Source organism: Trichoplusia ni, chromosome 3, assembly GCF_003590095.1.
Source record: "Trichoplusia ni isolate ovarian cell line Hi5 chromosome 3, tn1, whole genome shotgun sequence".
NCBI lineage: Eukaryota > Metazoa > Arthropoda > Insecta > Lepidoptera > Noctuidae > Trichoplusia > Trichoplusia ni.
In genome coordinates, this window is record NC_039480.1 from 14,192,783 (window position 1) to 14,212,636 (window position 19,854).

A 19,854-nucleotide genomic window follows, 5' to 3' on the forward strand; every position below is an offset into this window, starting at 1 on the left:
ATTCATTTATTTGGAGCGGACTCTTTTTTTTAATACATTATTTTTAATTGTTATAAAACGATTTTTTTTTAATATTATATAGAACCCTTCATAAACATGCGCATAATTACACAAAAGAAACTCTACTAAGCTTAAAAAAATAAACTCTACGTTCAGTAGTAAATATTAATTAAACTTTTTTGTAGGACTTTCTTCTATCAAGGACTTTCAGTAATACTATCGAGAATAAGCTTCAAAATCGTTTTTGATCTGTTCTCCACGGATTGACATTTCTGATTAGTAATCATATGTCATTCGTGTGTCATATACATTGGTTGGTGTGTAGTTATTTCCAATACTCGTAGTGTTAGGACAATAACATACTTTTATTGCTCCGAATATCACTATATGAATTTATGATTTAGTTGTTAATATGATAATGTATTTTAGAACCAGCAATACGTGTCTTACTGGTAGTTAATAATAAAAAATATTTATTAAACATGTGTAATATAGTTTTGTTATGATTCTGTGGCCAGAAGAAATATTTACACGATCATTATTTAGTTTCTTGCGTGATTAGAACAAAATGAGCCACTCGTCAACGTCTGGACTTGATGGAACTGTTAGTTCCATTAGCAATGTAGAAACTACGTCGGATACAGCTCAATTAATAAACACTGAAGATGCCAGTACTTCTAATTACACGCAACTCAACAAATCTGTTAATTTCGAGGTATGTATAAATACAAATTCACTGTTTCCGTGTCAAATATTTTTTTTAAATGTATTATCTTAACTTAAGTATAATTTCGATGCAGAATATCCAAATTGTTGATTTAGAACACTGGCCTAAGTGACCTCTTTGTCTAATCATCTATTTGTTTAGAATAATAGCTAAGGTCACGTGACTCGTATATAAAGATTATTGATACACACAGGACTCGGATGATGAGGAATTTCATGGTAGCCATGGTGTTAGAAGACGACAAGCGCAACAGAAAATTGAGCCAGGCTCCATGAATGTACTGTCAGCCAAATATGAAGTGAGTTATATTTATGAAACTAATTTGTATGTAGGCATTATCTTAATTGCAAAATGTAGTGAATAGTGAACAGTTGGCATACATAGTATTTGTTTTTGGTATTATTAACGATGCAGACAAAGGAATGCCCAACAGTGGGTTAAACTGACACCAATGACAAAGATTACTTTCATTTGCTTCTGCAATATTTAAATGCCAGATAAGGAAACAGTTCTCAAATCGCTAGAATAATATTATATATGCATGGAATGCAATTTCTAACCAATAATATTTAGTCATTTCCATGTTTGTATAACTTCTATTTACTTACATTACTGTATTTTTTTTTACAGAGTTTAGACTATGACACATGTGAAAACCATTTACTGTTAGACGAGGAACGCAAAAGAGGTTATCCTTTTGTTGTCTGGAAGGACATAGCCAGGTGGTTTATAATACTGCTAATTGGCATAGCAACTGCTTTAATAGCATTTACAATAGATATATGCATAGAAGAATTCTCAAAAATCAAGTACAGGGAGCTGAAAAAATGTATCCTTTTAAATTGTTAAAATTTAGAAATTGCCATGTAACACACAATGTTAAAAAATCATTAATCAACTTAAAATTATAAGAAAAATCACCTTTAAAAAATAATTTCGAGTTTTTGTTTATATTATTATGTAAATGAAAAAGAAAAATACAAAGTATCACAATATAAAAAATGGAACTGATCATTAGGACCTACAAAAAATATTTAATTGTTTTATTTCATTACTATTTGTGGTATCTTTGGTGTTTGAATGAGTCATTACCACTGTCAGTGTTATCTTTGGATATAGGTACAGTTAGCAACAAAAGTTGACACACTAAACCGATTTTATAAATGCCGAATTATAGGCCTTACAAATTTTCTCTTCTTTCTCGAAAATTTTAGCCTTGTCGTCTACTATCTAGCGAAACTCAAATGCGTTACCTTGAAAAATTGAGTTTAAATAATTTCAACACCCATACGAATTTTAAGTAGCTATTAGACTAGTTTTCCCCCTTACTGTTAATTATTTTTATCAGTCAGGTTTTTGTTTTTATAAACCCATATCCTTATAGCTATCCTCATACATAATTTCGTTATCCAATCAAGAGCTAATTTAAACCGGGAAAGCCTAAGTAAAATCGTAAAAACTTCACGTCCATAGGGGTTCAATTTTATACGATTGCTTCGCTAGGCCTTCGAAAGATTAATTTTGATTGATTTAATTTCTGTTTCGCAGTAGTATAAAAAATAAATGAACATTTCATGTTTTTTTTCTAGATGCATTTTATAGTTTTCACTCCTAAGCTTCCGCACACAGAAGATGCGACTACTCTTCCAAAAAAACTAATTCAATTTTGCCTCTTTTCAATTTTTGTCGCCTTAAGCCGGACTTTTTCGCCTCTGCACGTTCTCATTTATGAGATTTGTTCCAATCCATCAACTATTGTAGCTAATTGTACTTTGATAAATCCGCTTCCCGACCCATTTTAATATGAATGGTTAACATAATATTGTAATTTGATTAAATGATTTTCGTAACTAATTTGAACAGCTGTGGACAAATATGTGGTACAAGACAGGCTCTACATTCCGTATTTGTTGTGGGTGTTATCAAACATATGTATCGTGTTCATCGGGTCTATGCTGGTTGCGTATGTTGAGGTAAGATATTGAGCAGTTACTGATTATTTTTGATTCTTAAAAAGGTTGCTATGGAGTTTTAAAACTCTTGTGTACTAGCTTTAAATTTCAAACTTTCGTTTATGAAACTGTCTTTAGTTTTACCACCTTGTTTATAAATTTCACCTTTTTAAGAAAGAAATCTCTTGTTAAGAAAACGTAAGGTGTTTCTTTTTTGTGTATATTTAATGGTAAAATAGTCTGCCTTATCCAAACAACTGTATAAATTAATTAATTCTGATGTTAAGCAATAGGTGACCTTTTCGACACGTACTGATTTATCAATCTATAGATAAAGACTGGCTATATCGATGATGCGCTTAAATAACATCCTTTCTTTATCATATTGTTTATTTCTAGACATCAAAACGCAAATAAAAATGAACATTTTACTAAACCTCCACATCGCTTTTAATACCGAAATACCTAAAATATATAATCACAGTTTTTAAGCGTGTGAAAAATCTCTACTGGGTCCTCGGAACTCATCTAAAATATAACTTCGGTAATAAGCAAGCTTCATGGAAGCAATAGTTTATTCTGAAAAAAAAAATCCGATATAAACTTGTACTGTACAGAATCGGTGTGTAAAAATAACAATAGGCTTTTATAAATACTATCTACAGTTCAACAAGAAAGATTTAAATTATAATTTGTATTTGTAGCCGGTAGCAGCTGGCAGTGGTATTCCCCAAGTGAAATGTTACCTCAACGGTTTGAAAGTACCGCGCGTGGTGCGGTTCAAGACGCTGGTGGTGAAAACTGTTGGAGTCATCACTGCTGTGGTCGGCGGACTTGCAGGTGGAAAGGTTAGCTTGTTCTTTTATGTTCACTAATAATCAAAACTAATAAAAATATCCGATTCTAAGCACGAGGTACATGTTCGACATGCAGAAAAGGGACCAATGTGGCTTTCAATTCTCTATGTACTTTTTAAGTATTCTAGGACACCACTAGCGGTAAAGGAAAAATCCTTTTGAGGAAACCTAGATTCCAAATATTGGATCAAAAATCGCCAACCCGGAGTGAGCTCTACTCTACTCCCTTATACGTGAAAATGCCCAGAAGTTGGTATAGTATTAAAAATAAATTAAGCCTTGCCTAAGTTTGAAAGGTATCGAAGTTTGAAAGGCGTCAATCGCTCGACAAAAAAAAATAAAACCTCTTTCTGTTGTACAAGAACAGTAGGCAAACAAGTTGCATTCCAAACTTTTTGTAAAAACTTTTTCATAATTCGTAGGAAGGCCCGATGATCCACAGCGGAGCGGTAGTAGCAGCCGGTATATCTCAGGGCAAGAGCACGACTTTCAACAAGGACTTCAAGGTATTCCAGTACTTCCGCGAGGACCATGAGAAGCGGGACTTCGTGTCCGCCGGCGCTGCTGCCGGCGTGTCAGCCGCTTTTGGTGCTCCTATAGGTAAATGATGATGAATATCATCCGTATTCAGGAAGACATTGAGTTAAAAGTTGCATTCGAGATAAACACGACTGTATAATCCCATTTTATTAACCCCTGACGCTAAAAAAGGGGTATTTTAAGTTTGACCGCTATGTGCGTGTGTTTGATATCGTAGCTCCTAAACATGTTTACCGATTTTGATGCAGTTTGATTTGACAGGTTTAAAAAAGTGTTGTTTACTGTTGTTGACATAGATATATTATTTGCTAGCACTGGCAAATGTCACTTGACAAAGAGTCTTGGTAGGTAATTTGGCAGTTTGCTTTCGGGCTGACTAGCTCCTACGAATAAAAATCTGTAAAACAGATTCCCAAATTCTTAGTTAACCGCAACCGTATTGTGTCTAACTTTTCACATAGAAAAACGAACGTTACTCCTTTGTAGAAAAGCTGATATTAGCTTGACTATTCCTTTTACTAATTAACTAACTTTCCTAGGTGGAGTACTGTTCTCTTTAGAGGAAGGCACGAGTTTCTGGAACCAAGCTCTTACGTGGCGGACATTCTTCGGCACTGTCGTGTCGACGTTTACGTTGAATTGTGCCTTATCTGCGTACCACGGAAGGCCGGGAGAACTGAGTTATCCAGGTAAATAAAAACTAAATTTTTTAAAGAATTCACTACACATTCAATTAAGTTTCAACTATAAAATATTGTGAATATATTCGTCTTCAAATGGCAAAACGATATCTTTATTATTTTCTATGGTTACAGGTCTCCTGAACTTGGGTAAGATGGAACCCTTCCCGTTTCAATTTTATGAATTACCAGTGTTCATGTTTTTCGGCGCCGTCGGAGGACTATTAGGCGCGCTGTGGAACCATATCAACTATAGATTAACTGTATTTAGGATCAAGTAAGTACATGTAGAACACTCAATATATCACTTTACAACTGACGTAAAAAAAGTGGAAGTCCTCAATTTCTGTGTTTTTATGTTGGTAACCTTAGAACTTTGGATGGTGTGAAAAGTATTTAACGTTTTTCATTTGATGTCAAATAGCTGTCATACGGTCCCATATATTTAATCATAAGTTCGGTTAGTTTTTATTTGAAGGCCGCTATATAATTTTATTCTTAAAATAATTTTATTAAGTACCGTTTCGGGACCCCAATGAAAGCCAACGTTCATATTGATATAAATCTTCCGTGCTAAGTGTTTTAGGTAAAATAACAAGCCTAGAATGTTAAAAATTGATAATTTCTTAATGTAAATGTTATCATCAGGTACATAGGATCTCCTTGGTTGCGAGTGGTTGAGGCGTGTCTAGTGGCCGCAGCTAGCGCCACCTGTGGCTTTCTCATGATGTTCCTGTTGAACGACTGTCGACCACTAGGAGAAGACCCTACGAAGGTTCCTCTACAGGTATGTTAAGTACTAGTGCATGAAGAATGCAACGCATTGCTATGCATATTGCACTGATACCAAAATGTTTATGACGTGTCTCGGTTTACGTTTAGACAGTAAGTGCCAAATTATAAAAAAGGTATATTAAGTCCTAAATTTAATTTACTATTCTGTTTTTTAAATTCCGACGCAAAATGTTTGGTGAATTGGTGGTGGGGGGATGGTCTTTGCAGTTCTCCTAAATATGATTTGTCATGTGGGTTATCGTAGGGATATTATAAATTTAGGATAAATACTAATCCAGCTAATTATTATCATTTTGGCTAAAATTATAATTTATTTCCCAGTTATTCTGCGCTGACGGCGAATACAATGCTTTAGCGGCGATCTGGTTCCAAACACCTGAAGCGTCCGTCCGGTCCTTCCTACACGACCCTATAGGGTCCTACAAGCCGTGGTCGCTACTAGCGTTCGTCATCAGCTACTTCCTGCTGTCATCCTGGACATTCGGCCTCTCTGTGTCCAGTGGACTGTTCATACCGAATTTGTTGACCGGGGCCGCCTGGGGCAGGCTGTTGGCTATTATGATACAGTATATGCTGCCGTCTAATGTGAGTATTATGTAGTATTTTTTACCACGTTTTTATAAACTTACCTTCCTGTTTGTTGGTTTATCGTTCCGATTAGATTTTTGCAACTCAATTTTGAGGCACTTCCCGATAAGCAAGCATGCTTGAATTTCAGGGTAGCTTCGAAACCCGATAACAATGTAATTTAAAACTATACAAAATTGATAAAATTTTACTTTTTTTAAAAACGTGGGTATTTCGATTTTTTATTTTTTTGTTTGTTTTGTTTTTACTATTGCAACGATACTAAAGCTATAAATATTGCTGAACTTGGCAGGATTAACAGCCAGTGTTAAGTGCGCAATAATGATGCCCACATTTCGGAAATATTAACAAAATTCTGCCATATGTAATCAGCCTATAGATTCCTCGTATCAGTTTTCTTATAGTGAAGCTTTTGCATTGTTAATATATAGTAGAAATTATCATTGACCTCTACCAGACGATTAACCCAGCGAAGTACGCGCTGGTGGGCGCGGCGGCGCAGCTGGGCGGCGTGGTCCGCATGACCATCTCCCTGACTGTCATCATCATAGAGACCACCGGACAGATCTCCAACGCTCTGCCCATCATCATCACCCTGGTCGTCGCTAAGTGGGTCGGAGACTTCTTTAATGAGGTACTTATATTTTAGAATTGTACATTGATTGCAAAATTTTATTTGTCATTTATATTCTTATATCATTACTTATATCTTGGATCGAAGATGTATCTCATAATACAATGAACAGAACTATCAATCATGAATCAATCATACCGGGCCTTAACCGTATACGTAATTAATGCTAGAAATACCAACTTTTCCTTTGGCCTTTACGTTCGGTCGAGTGAACCTTGAACAGCTACATCAAGCAATAAAACACCAATTCTAGACACTAGAAACGTCCCCATTACCGCGGGTTACCTTTTTACGCCAGCTTACTTCTAGTACAGGAGCCACCAAGACTAACAATCAGATTTAAATTCTTCAAATATGTTCCATGAGAGAAAAAGCCCTCATATTTACCTTGCCCTACAAAAAATCACCCATACTATTACCTTCTCAGGGAATATACGACATCCACATCCAGTTGGCCGCAGTCCCGCTCCTACCGTGGGAGCCGCCGCCGCTGGCGCACAATATCTACGCGTCCGAAGTGATGTCGCATCCAGTGTTCACGCTACGAACAGTCGAGAACGTCGGCCATATTGTGGAGTTGTTAAAACTTGTGTCCTACAATGGATTCCCCGTTGTAGACCCGCCGTTGGCTGATGATGTGAGTTGCTGTTATTCTGATATGTTTAATGTTAATTAAGATTTTTTGATTTGAGGTTATGTTGATTACGGTTTATCGTGATGCGGATGTTTCGACGCCTTTGTAAGTCTCTTTGTTAAAAAAATTACGTTCCTTTTATGTTCTAACATGCATCGGTCATCGGTGCCCGATCTTCTTTCGCTGGACTTAAAACCATCAGTGTAGCAAATTCTCACAATTCAATATTTTTAGGTGGAAGTAACAACCTACAAACGCCTCCGCGGCTTAATACTACGATCCCAGCTGATTGTTTTGATACAGAACAAGATATACAATGAGAACGCCAACACGACGTGGTCGAACTTCAATGTCGATATGAATATGTTCAGGAAAGAATACCCCCGGTTTCCATCTATTGATGAGGTAAGAAAATACTGTTTGCTTTGAGGTGATTTAATGAAAATGTTTAGTTACTTGCTAAGTAGCTTTTAACTTTTTGCCATACAAAACGTCTTTGAACATGAAAACGCGTCGTGACGCTTTTAATTATGGGTGTCAATAATTGATTTCTTATAAACAATTATTTTTAGAACCATTGAAAATCGGTGAAGAAGCCTGATATTCAACTATTGAAATCCGTTATTTCCAACCCGCTCTGATCCCCTAACCTTCCCTTCCGTATGGGAATTGGGTAGAGGTCTGTACCCGGTAGTGTGATATGTATGGGCTTGTGCTGTGTTTTTTAATAAACGCATCTTGTTAATTCTTATATTCCATAGCTAAATCTAGCCGACTGGGAGAAGACATGCACAATAGACCTGCGCCCGTTCATGAATCCCTCGCCGTACACGCTGCCGCACCGCGCGTCTCTCCCGCGCATGTTCCGCCTCTTCCGAGCACTTGGGTTGAGGCATCTACCTATAGTTAACGATGTTAATGAGGTAAGTAGCTATGAAAACGGGCGCCTCGTCCTGCGGCTGCGTTCTTGAGAAAAGTGTGGCGGGCTTCTTCCTTTCATACTACTCGAGTGTTCATTAATTTTACTGATAAAAGTAACTGATTAGTTTCATGAATACTTAAGCCACGCAAAGAATCGGAACAAGTATTCGTAGAACATATTTATTTGTATAATATAATATGTTTGTCCTAAGCGGGGGTTTCGCGACACTTCTGGGTTCGGCATGATGACCTCACCGGCTATCCGTGTCGTCTTAACACTCCTCCCTCGAGGAGAGAGATTCCAAAGGGATAAGACAATCTTGTGCCTCTGGCCGAGATGGGCCCGGGGTGTTTTCAGTTATATCCCTATGTCGCCCTATGTATCCCGCGCCCTCGGCGAGGGTTGAAAACAAAAAGAAAATCTATAAGACCAATTTTTTCTATTATTTTGAGTTGAGTTATTGGGTTTGTTGTGTTTCCTACAGGTGGTTGGCATGGTGACACGTAAAGACATCGCTCGGTACAGGGTTTGGCGACACAGAGGCCACATGGGAATGGAAGAACTCATACTTTCAAGTGAAATATAGGTTTGATTTCTTTGTACAAAATTGCATGTAATAAAGGAACCTGCAATATTGGATTATGACTCATAAATGAATAGCCAAAAAATCTATAATTATGAAACTCAAGTAATTATAATTTAAAACAAGTTTATAATTCTTCTCATATGTGTAGCAATATTAATGTTTTATTATTCCTCTTTATTCTTCCAGTTATTTTCTACTACTGATATCACATGATGATTCATATCTCTTTCTTATATAAAAAACTGTTTGTTGTAAATTGTGTTGTCAATAATTAATGCAAATATCAATTAATACATAATAGATAAATGACAATTATAATTTAATATATTTATTTAAAATTGGCCAGTGGCCAGTGTAATTAAGTACATGTACTCTAAACCAAATACAGATTTGTACTCATACTAACATATTTATTAATGTAGGTATAGTTTACAACTTGTAGGTGTTAGATGTGCCTGATTTTTTGCATAATTTGATTAGAGTGTTTTGTTTAATGTTATTAGGTTTCTAAATAATATTACAAATGGTCCTCTATTATAAAAGATGTCAAATCATGGATGGACAGGAGGATTAAATACATAAACTCTTTTATTTTAAAATAACACAATAACACAGCCCATCCTTTTCACCCTATTTAACAATATCCAAATTTATATAGGAACACAGAAAAAAAAATAGTGGGCATTAAATATTATCTTGTTTGCCCACTTGGAGTTGTAATAATGCTTGTGCACTGTTAAAAAAATGAGTCTATTAGCTGTATGGTATAAAGTGTAAATAATTTCCATTGATCCAATGTGATATTTTTGTTAAGATTTAGATGTTGTACTTTAATGCATGAAACTTATGCAGAAATTATGAAATTGTTATGATTTATGACACTATTGTGATAATTCTATAATTAAGATTATATATTGTGTTATCAATAAAACGACTTTAGTAAACATAATTTAATTTATTGACCCTTAGCATAACTTAGTTTTAAATCTGTCTGGTATTATAATTTAACTCAACGAAGACATCCCTCAGTCTTAGAAGCAGGTAATTCATAGTGATACTGCATTTTATTAGTTGTTTTCAAACAACTCCCAGCCAATGCCAGACCAAAGGTTAAAAAATAGAACCACTGGTAGTATTACCAATAAAATCAGCAAGTAGTTGACGAATTCATCCATTGTGGGTGCTAACTTACGATGGTCTTAAACTCTAATGCAAAAATATCATATTTATTATGTTCAACAGCTTGCAACTCAACTAATAAACATAGCCTCCAAACTTCAATTCCACAGAATGACATTGACAATGACAGATGTAATGTGAAACTTGTTTATGGTCTCGCGAAGACATAAAATTGAGTCTACCGCCAGCCAATAATGACACAAACGACCTAATGCCTTGAGTTCAACTTAATGCATGTTTGATATACTTACGCTGAATCCTACATTCATACAATGTATTTTAAATATGAAACTTGTTCAGGATCGAATGTTAGGTTATATTTATCGGGATCCTCGTCAGGCTTATTTTTTTGTATGCTGTTTTAGGACTGGCATTACTACATTTCCATTTATAATTATTATTATTTTCATATCCTTAGCTCACATTCGCAGCATTGCTTACTACGATTTAACTCGATAGATTATATATTATTATGATTGGAAATAAAACTAGAAAATAACGTTAAATTATTTAATGACAGTCCATTAATCATGAACTAATTCGTTAACATTACGTTATAAATATAAGATAAACATGAAAATCAATTACAATTAATTCATAACAGTCCATTTTCACACAAACACAATCAAACAGTTAAAATTAATTTAAAAGAAAACGGTTAATATGTTGTTTTTCGGCGTATGCGTATTTAAATAAACGTGTGTCTATGGAAGCACATTAACGCTAATATTAATCTTTAAAATTAGTAGAATGCCTTATAATAACAAATAAAATCAAGTCTTGTCTACCATATTACGAACATAGCAATATTAGTAGACATCTGCTAATTCGATATCAAGAAAAGTAATTTAGTATGAACATGTTAAAAACCACCAGCATAAACTGTCTTTAAAATGTATTAAAAATTGAAACATGATTTCTATGGAATCCAGTCCTTAGTAAAAGGATGTATGAAATGAATGACATTATTAAAAATTAAGTTACATTACATGAAATATATTAAATTATCTTAATTAAATATAACACACAATACAAAAATTATCACAACTTATATGTATGGAAAAGGCAGTTTATAGCTTGTTGGGCATCCTCGAAGTAACGAGGTTTATCAACCCTGGCAATACCATAGTCGGGTTCTAATGCTGGCAGCACTATGCTGTTGCCAGTACTACACAAACTCATGTTAAGTGATTGGTTGTTTGTATGTGAGATGAATTTGGATGGCTGTGGCGTGTTGAACTTGCTTCTAACACTGTTTGTTGTCATCCTCTTAGTTCTGTCTACATTGTTCTTAATTGTCACTAACATTCTGTGGTTTTCTGGCTGATTCAGCAACTCCGTAAGATCCTACAAAATAAGAAAGTTTGTTTTGTATATGATAGCAAATATAAAATTAAGTAAATTTTTGTGATCATATAAATCTTACCTTTTTCACATTTTCGTATTTAGAAAATAGCCACACGTAGGTGGCCATAATGCAGAATAGTTGGGTCTCACTGTTACTGAACCTCCACATGAATTTCAATATCGGCGGTATGCGATCTCTCTGCAAAGACAAAGACAATCATATTTTAAGCCGTTATAACAGACGGTTTCGCCGACGAAAACGACAACAGGGAATATGTATAACATATTCAAATCAAATAATGTTAGGTACAACTATTCATACTAATAAAGTATTAAATTTACGAACAGACAGTATTTAAGTATTATATGTAAAAAAAATACTGCATAATCAGGCAAAGTGATTTAAGAAATTAGTAATACAACTTATCAACATAAATACTATGAAATACAAAACGCCTTACCAAGTATATCTTAGGTCCCGTAACCCTGTACCTAGTAAGGTTAACAAGAACGGCGGCGGCAGATTTCAGCACTTCTATGCTAGAGATGGATCTGTTCGTCACCGACATATACGTGTACACACGATGGACAATGGCCGAAGCATTGTCGTTGTACATCATCGGGAATACTTCCGTTAATAATTCTGAAAAAAAAAATACAATTTTAGATAGATATAAGGCTAAGGAACTAAATTTGGACGCCGTGTTATAGAAAATGAAAATCAACTGTTTAGGAAACACTTAGCCACGCCGATTCAAGATCAAACTCAACTCCCCCTCAAAACCCTCACATACAATTTATTCTATAATTATGTTTAACACTTACCCAGTGACCTAAAAGCTTTAATAACAGTCTCTATGCCGCTAATATTTCTTAAGACTTCCATAGCTTCTTCATTGCGATCCTTCATGGACTCCTGAGTGGACTTCAGACCTCCATCGCGCCACCGGCGCCTGAGTTCCGTCACACGTATATCGTGCGAAATGTTTACTCGGGCTATGTGGCCACGGCAGAGTGCCTAAAAGGAAATAATAAATAGTTTTATTGAAGTTAACAATGTAAATAAACAGTGATAGCGTATCCAGGAATTTTGTTTAGAGACGTATAACTTCGGCTTTTACCACAGCAAGTGCTAATAAAATGCCTTAAAGTTAAGACCTTGAAAATTATAGATCATTGATTACAAATAATATGTACTATTTGTTTAATATTACAAAGGGAAACCATAATCAAAACTCAGAAACATGCAGATCCCGGATCCGCCAGTTTAATAAATAGCGTGCATAATTACCTGAATTTTAGTTGCAGCCCAGTATCGCCTCTGTTCCTCTCTGGTCTTTCTAATCTCTTCTTTCTTCGCCTTCATTTGCTTCCTCACTAAATATCCCCTAAGAATGGATTGGAAATTGATAATAATTCGTCTCTTTTGTAAGTACTCGCAACGGACTAGTCTTGTAAGCAACTTTCCCCTCCATATCCTTTGTATAAATCTGATTTGTTCCATATATTTAAGGTAACGTGATCTTACAAGATAACATCTTGTGTATTTCTGAATGCAAATTGCAGCATCGATCCTTTGCAACCTCGTTATTTCTCGTAACTTTTTCAGTCTGTATGCAGCTTGTAAAGTTACCACGGCAGAACGGAGTCTCAAGAATCGCTTGCGTTGTATAAAGGCACGCAAGTAGCTTTGCAGTTTAATTATGGCATGTCTAGTGGTAATGTAGTTCTTCTTTTCTGACAGCATTAACTTGTATGAGCGATAGAATCTTTGGATACAGAGGGAAGCGTTTCTGATAGTCGCGTATCTTTTGTATTCAACACGCATACGGACTATAGACTGTACAAATATTACTGTCTTTCTAAGTTTTAAATATTCTTGTCGGCAAAAGTCGCGTTTCTTTGAGGCGATATACCAATTTTGTATTTTTGTCGCTGCTTCATTTTCTTTAATAGAGCGAGCTATTTTATTCGCTCGATACCTACGCTGTATCATTATAGCAGCTGCCCTTAATTTTTGGTAGTCGTTCTGAATTTTTCTCGTCTCAGTAATAAGTCGGAATCGTCTTTGAATTAATACTGCAGCTGATTTTAAGTTATTGTATTCACTTCTTTGTTTTTTCATAAGTTTGAATGCTATAAATTGCCTTTGAATGCAGATCGTAGCTTTTATTAGACGAGCATAAGCTTCACGATCTTGTCTCATGAGACAATTAGCTCTATATTGGCTTTGAATGACGATGGCTGCAGCCTTGAGATTTAAGTAAGCCTTCCTTGTTTGTCTCATGGTAAGTAAAGCTCTATATCTCCTCTGAAAAACGATAGCGGAACGTTTTAGTTTCAGGTATTCTTGTCTTTGTTTTTTGCCGTCAAGATAAGCTCTGAAAAATCTTTGAATAGTACAACAATGTTTTACAGTAGTGGTGTATACGAGTCTTTGAGATAACATAAGTTTTTGTGCTCGGTATCTGTTTTGGATGGTCATGGCTGCGTTTCGCATCTGTTCGTAAGCTTGTCTTTGCCGCCTCATTTCTAGTAGCGCTCTAAACTGTTGCTGTAGACATATAACGGCATTTTTCATTTTCAAGTATTTTTGCCTCTCTCTTCTCATAGCAAGAATACTTCTGTACCTTTTTTGTATGTTTATTGTGGCTTCTCGTAGCTGACAGTAGTTGTTTCTGACCATTCTAGTCTCTTTGTACCGTTTGTAATGATCCGCGATACATACAGCTGCGTTTTTCATTTGCAGATAAGTATGTCTTTGTTTCTTAGTTTCTAAATGACATCTATAATATCTCTGGATGGTCACAGTGGAAGTCCTAAGCGTAATGTATTGTTGTCTCACAATCTTCATTTCTGTATAAGATCTATAGTACTTCTGAATACAGATTGTCGCTGTTCTAATACGTACGTATTCCTGCCTTTGTTTTCTACCATAGATGTATGCTTTGAATATTCTCTGGATAGTAACACAAGCTTGTTTCGATTGTTCATACTGCTGTTTAACTTCTTTTCCTTTCTTACAACTTCTGAACCATTCTTGTATCTTTGAAGCAGCCTTTTTTATATTCAGAAACTCTTGTCTCTGTTGTTTACCTAATACATAGGCTCGGAATGCAAGTTGAATGGTTATGCAAGAAGTTTTAGTTTTGATGAAACTGTTTCTTGTCAATTGCATTTCATTTTGAGCTCTGTATCTACGTTGTATAGCAATCGTTGCTTTCCGGAGTTCCATATACTCGTTTCGTTGTTTTCTCATCATGATTTGAGCTTTATACCTTCTCTGAACGACAAGTATCGCTTTCCTAAGTTGTAAGTATTCTGATTTCTGTTTACGCATCAAAATTAAGTTTCTGTACGCGTTTTGAAGAACGATTGCAGCATTTCTTTGCTGTATATAAGATTTTCTTTGTGATTTCGCCAGTAAATAGGATCGGAAGTACTGTTGAATAGTGCTGACGGATTGACGCAGCCTTTTGTAACTATCTCTCTGTTTCTTCATTATCAAATAAGATCTTACGTAGGTTTGTAGAACTATTACTGCGTTTTTAATTGTTACAAAGTTTTCTTTCTCTCTCTTCATCAATTGGTGTGCTCTGATCTTCCTCTGGAGTGAAATAATTAAGCTCCTCTGTCTCAAATAGTTTTCTCGACATTTCTTGCTTCTGGACAATGATTGAATTCTAACAACCGTTTGCCTAAGTTGTAAATAGTTCTTACGTTGATGTCTTGCTTCAAGTAAAGCTCTGTAGCGTTCTTCGAATATTTTGACAGCGTTTTTGAGTTGTAAGAAATACCTTCGCTGTTTAAACATACGGTAATAACTCTGTATGAGAGTAGCGCTTGATTTTTTAGTATTAAATTCTTGCATTTCTTTTTTCATTAACATTTTACTTCTATATCTCTGTTGGATGCATATAACTGCATTTTTGTATTGAATATATTGCTTCCTAACAAGGAATCTACGAACCAAGCTCTGGACTAATACAATCTGCCGTAATGTTTTTGTATATCGTGTTACACATATCCATCTTCTTACTTGACACTGAATATGAATTGCCGCTTTACGTCTCAATTCCTCTCGCTCTAATTTTAGTGTTTCGAGAATGTATTTTGCCTCTTTCATCTTTCGGACTGAGCTGTACCATTCTTCGATCTTTATAACGCTTCGCTTATATTTAAGTAAGCGACTGCGAGCAAGCCACATACGACAATACTTTTGTACAATGATGGTTGCAGTTGTTACTTGTTGCATCTTCCATTCGACCAGGCGGTTGTATGTAATACGGCGCCACCAACATTGGATCACACTCGCTGCGTCGTTCTGCTGCTGCAGTATTCGCTCTGCTTCCTTCCTCTTTTCAACAATAACTTCATACTTCTTACGCCACCACATTTGTATAACGTTAGCAGCCTTCTCAAACAGAGGAGCGCGGAACACGTGAATGATCTGCCATAGTAGCGACAGAGTCTTCTCTCTATGTCCGTCAGCGATATCGTTCGAAGTGATTTCACCTGCTATCACAAAGCTAGACTCCTTCAGAGCAGTCAGCGCGACTTGAACATTATGAATCTTCTGTAAGCGAGATATCGCTGGCGTACGGAGCTGTTTCAGTAAGCCATCCTTCATTAGAATGATTTCCATGACTTTAGTCAATCGAACTCCATCTCGAATGTCTACAGCTATGTTGTGAACTGCGTATTTGTATTCGTCTAAATAAGATTGCTTGTGGCTCACAACGTAACCGAGCGGCCTCAAATGTTTCGTGATATCACCAATTCCAGCAATTAACTCCCTCGTAAATCTTATTATTATTTCCCTGCTCTCTTTACACACTGCGTTTCTACAGAAGAGGCAAGGATCGTGAGATATGAGTTTTCGTTGTTTGGCTTGATCCAAAAAGAAAACAAGAATGAAAAACTTCTTCAGAGTAAACTTTTTGATCGCCTCCATGTAAGCTGGTAGCAACATGTTTGGAGCATTCGCTTTTGAGTGTTTATTCTTTAGGAAAGGATTCTTAAACATTCTATGGATAATGAAGGTTGTGAGTCCTTCAATGTCGCTGTTAGATTTGAGTGGCAGGACACACCCGTATATCGCTTCTAGACCGATTCGTAGCCATAACGGATTGTACGACAATAACAATTCCATGATTGCTTTCTGTAATCCGACATCTAAGTGAAGATTACGATCAGTTCTTATAGCTATAAGCTTTTTTTCTATCTGCGCGGTTAGTTTCTGGAAGACAGCTACCATTTCAGGGCTCATGAGTAAAGCCCTCGCGGACCTACGCAGACTCTCCAAGCGGTGGCTGTTGTGGTACGCGTTGGATACTTGTTCTTTCGTCGGTGCAGCCGGTACTTCTTTATTCCTGTTTTCAATCCACGCCTTACCGACGTCTACCTTCTGTTCGGTATTACTATCGAGGTCCGCAGGCGGAGTCAGAATACAGTTAAGCCATCTCTTAAACTCCTTTTCGAATTTTTCTACAGCTTCCTCGTCGTAGAAATACGTCGAAGACAAGAATGGATCCACAGTAGAAGACTGAGAGTAGACATTACCTATCTGATTAACAGACATGTTTTGGATAATACTCTTATTTGTCTCAAATGTAGTGTTCGATATTTTGCCAGATAATGATTCCTTAGCTTTGATTGATGGTCTATTCTTAGCTTTCTTCACATGGCTTATAGGTATTTTCCACAAGTCCGGTTCGGCTCGGACAGCCTTTTTAGACCAGGATTGAATGTTGCTAATTGAAGCATTGGAGGAGAATCTATCAGCCGGCTTGTCAAATGTGCGGTTTATAGTAAATGTGGACATTTGTTTATCAGTCTTGTCAAGTACTTGGGTGTCGGAAAAATGGGCACTCTCTTCAGGTATCGATTGTAAAGGCGGAGTAATAGATCTGGGAGGGGACCTTGTGTCTACACGCAAATCATTTTGCCAAACATTATGGTCAATTTGATTCCCATACGTTCGTTGATCGTATGCTTCTTTTTGATGCTGGTATTCTCTGAACAAAGCCTGCCTGCACATTTTAGGTTGATCTTTCATAAAGAAATGTGGCGGCTTCATTTCGTAATGATTAAAGTTATGTTCCATCGGTGTATTTGGCGATTCCTTCGTAAAAGTGTCGGAGCTTGGTTTAATGTGTACATGATCATCAAACATTTCGTGAGTGTCATTGTTTAATTTTGGGAATGTTTTTCTTTCAGTTGAAAATCTTTGAGGGAAGAATGATAGGTCGCTGATACGCGAGAATTCTGTGTTGATCGAGAAATTGGGACTGTTGAGTTCCTTAGGGGATGAAGTGTTTGGATGTTTCTTGTTGGGAACGGTTGGCGTCTCCATATGGCTGTCAATTTGTGCGTGATTGACTGTCAACCACTTATTAGGTGGTTGATTAGATGTCACACTTATTATAGAGCAAGTCTGGTTCTCTTTGTTAAAGTTTTTATTATCTAAACTATCATCCAGCTCACTATCAGAGTTCATGCTAAGGATTATTTTAGGTCCCTTGTCTAGTTTATCAGCTTTAGATGGCAATGTCTTCAGAGGCGTGAAGGTGAGATTGTCAAATAACTCAGTAGCTGAGACATCATATATTTGCTTATTACTTGGTTTTAACACATTGTGAGGAATGCTTAACTTGCTGCTGTCTGCAAAAGACTTGTCATATGTCTGTTGTAGAATATCTGGCTTTCTCATTGTAGAGAAAACTTCGGAAGTGTCAAAGTTAAAGTCAACACTTGTGAGTGAATCAAAAGGACACTTGTCTGGTCGGGAATCAATAGAGTAGTCATTTATAGAAATATTCTCCTTGTTATACACTTGCGAAAATTTCTGTTGAGTCTGCATAACATTGTAAGTTTTTTTGATTTGTGTAGTATTGTATATAATTTCTGACTTTTTTTTGTACAGGGCTACTGGTGACTTTTTAGAGACCTTTTTCTTTATTTTACCTGGAGATATCTTGAAGCCCTTTGGTTGTAAGCCTTTGCCTTTGATGTTCTGAAAATATTGAAAATTATGAATAAGTATTGTGACTTTTACACATTAAATATTTATAAAAAAGTGCATGAGACAATGTTGTTGAAAAGAATATTATTTAATTTAGGGATTTTTAGAAAGTTATGAAAGCATATGTACTATAATGGTTTCAGAACAAAAATGTTAACTAAACAATACTTTTCTCTTTATAATAAAAAAAAAATCTTAAGAATATCTTTACAGTACACCTATAAACAGTGAATTGTAAATGTTTCTTACCATAACAGACTTGAGGACAAGAATAACATCATATCTGCCTCTATTCTCATTAGTGAAGCGTATAGTTTCTCGGGTTGCAGTTGGCTGCACTGGGGTCCACATCATGGTTATGCAGTAACAAGTCTGGGGCTCTAGGACCAGCCATTCTCCAGGTAACTCTATAACGAGGCCAGGCGGCAGGGACTTCCCCAGTGTTATCTGAAATAAATACATTTTAATGTACTTAGTTTTTTTTGTTTGAATTATATTGATAATCTAATTGAAAAACTTAAAAACATCATGTATTGCTACATAAATTATAGGTGTAAAGTTGTAAACCTTTTCTAATCATGGACAGTTTTTATATGAATACTAAAGAAAAACAGTTATCTCAATAATTAACACAGAGAAATAGACATAGACCTTGTAAATAAGGTCACATTTCACTATTAATGATAACAAAACAATGTCATAGAAAAACAATACTTTAATTAAATATATTAGGACAGTATGAAGATAAAACATGGTTTTTGTGTAACTATTTGGATACTAGATTAAATAATTCTTATCATGCACTTGTTGACATGTTGAGCTGGCATAAACTTGCCGCCCAAAATAATGTTATGAATACCTGTTGCACTTGCTTCGAAGGGTTAAACACCTCCAGGTTTCTTTCACATGACGCCCCAATGAGGACATTGTCGAATACTACTTGTGGAGGTCTAGAAAATGGAGCCAAGATCAAACGGGGACATTCCTCTTTCGGCGACTCTTCAGTCTTATAATCTGCCCGTCGAGCCCTCCTAATGTGCTCGGGAGTATTCTCAATCTATAATAAAATAACGAACAAATTGTAATATTATAGTGACACAGTTGAAGTACGTTACAAAACACTAATCAACACGCACTTCGAAATACATATTTCGTAGGCTATATAACTGCACACGTTCCACACAATTCACTTATTTTTAATACACATTATAAGACAGTAAAACTTCACAAACTCTGGATAACAATGTAACAAACGAATTACGACCGACTGAATTGAAATTCAAACGAATTTGAACTTCAAACCGTTCACTTCACCGTTTCCGTCATGAAATAAATAGCCCAGAGACAAGTACAGTTTTGGTTTTCATTATTGGTAAATGTGCACTATGG

The 19,854-nt window shown here is 35.9% G+C and overlaps 2 protein-coding genes across 2 annotated transcripts; one reads left to right on the plus strand and one right to left on the minus strand.

The window, feature by feature from the left end:
- Positions 1-278: 278 nt before the first annotated feature.
- Positions 279-9,859, plus strand: LOC113492039 (H(+)/Cl(-) exchange transporter 7). Its single transcript, XM_026869319.1, has 15 exons — positions 279-715; positions 921-1,025; positions 1,358-1,556; positions 2,591-2,700; positions 3,384-3,527; positions 3,959-4,136; positions 4,616-4,765; positions 4,892-5,033; positions 5,405-5,543; positions 5,873-6,136; positions 6,597-6,773; positions 7,201-7,410; positions 7,642-7,812; positions 8,169-8,330; positions 8,814-9,859. The coding sequence occupies exons 1-15, from the start codon at positions 569-571 to the stop codon at positions 8,913-8,915; spliced, it is 2,400 nt and encodes a 799-aa protein (XP_026725120.1). The 5' UTR covers positions 279-568; the 3' UTR covers positions 8,916-9,859.
- Positions 9,860-10,590: 731 nt separating this feature from the next.
- Positions 10,591-19,772, minus strand: LOC113492036 (protein abnormal spindle). Its single transcript, XM_026869314.1, has 8 exons — positions 19,602-19,772; positions 19,325-19,522; positions 18,715-18,912; positions 12,733-18,456; positions 12,267-12,459; positions 11,903-12,084; positions 11,521-11,640; positions 10,591-11,441 (listed from the first exon to the last, which is right to left on the minus strand). Exons 1-8 carry the CDS (start codon positions 19,611-19,613, stop codon positions 11,136-11,138), a joined length of 6,933 nt encoding a protein of 2,310 aa, XP_026725115.1. The 5' UTR covers positions 19,614-19,772; the 3' UTR covers positions 10,591-11,135.
- Positions 19,773-19,854: the final 82 nt, after the last annotated feature.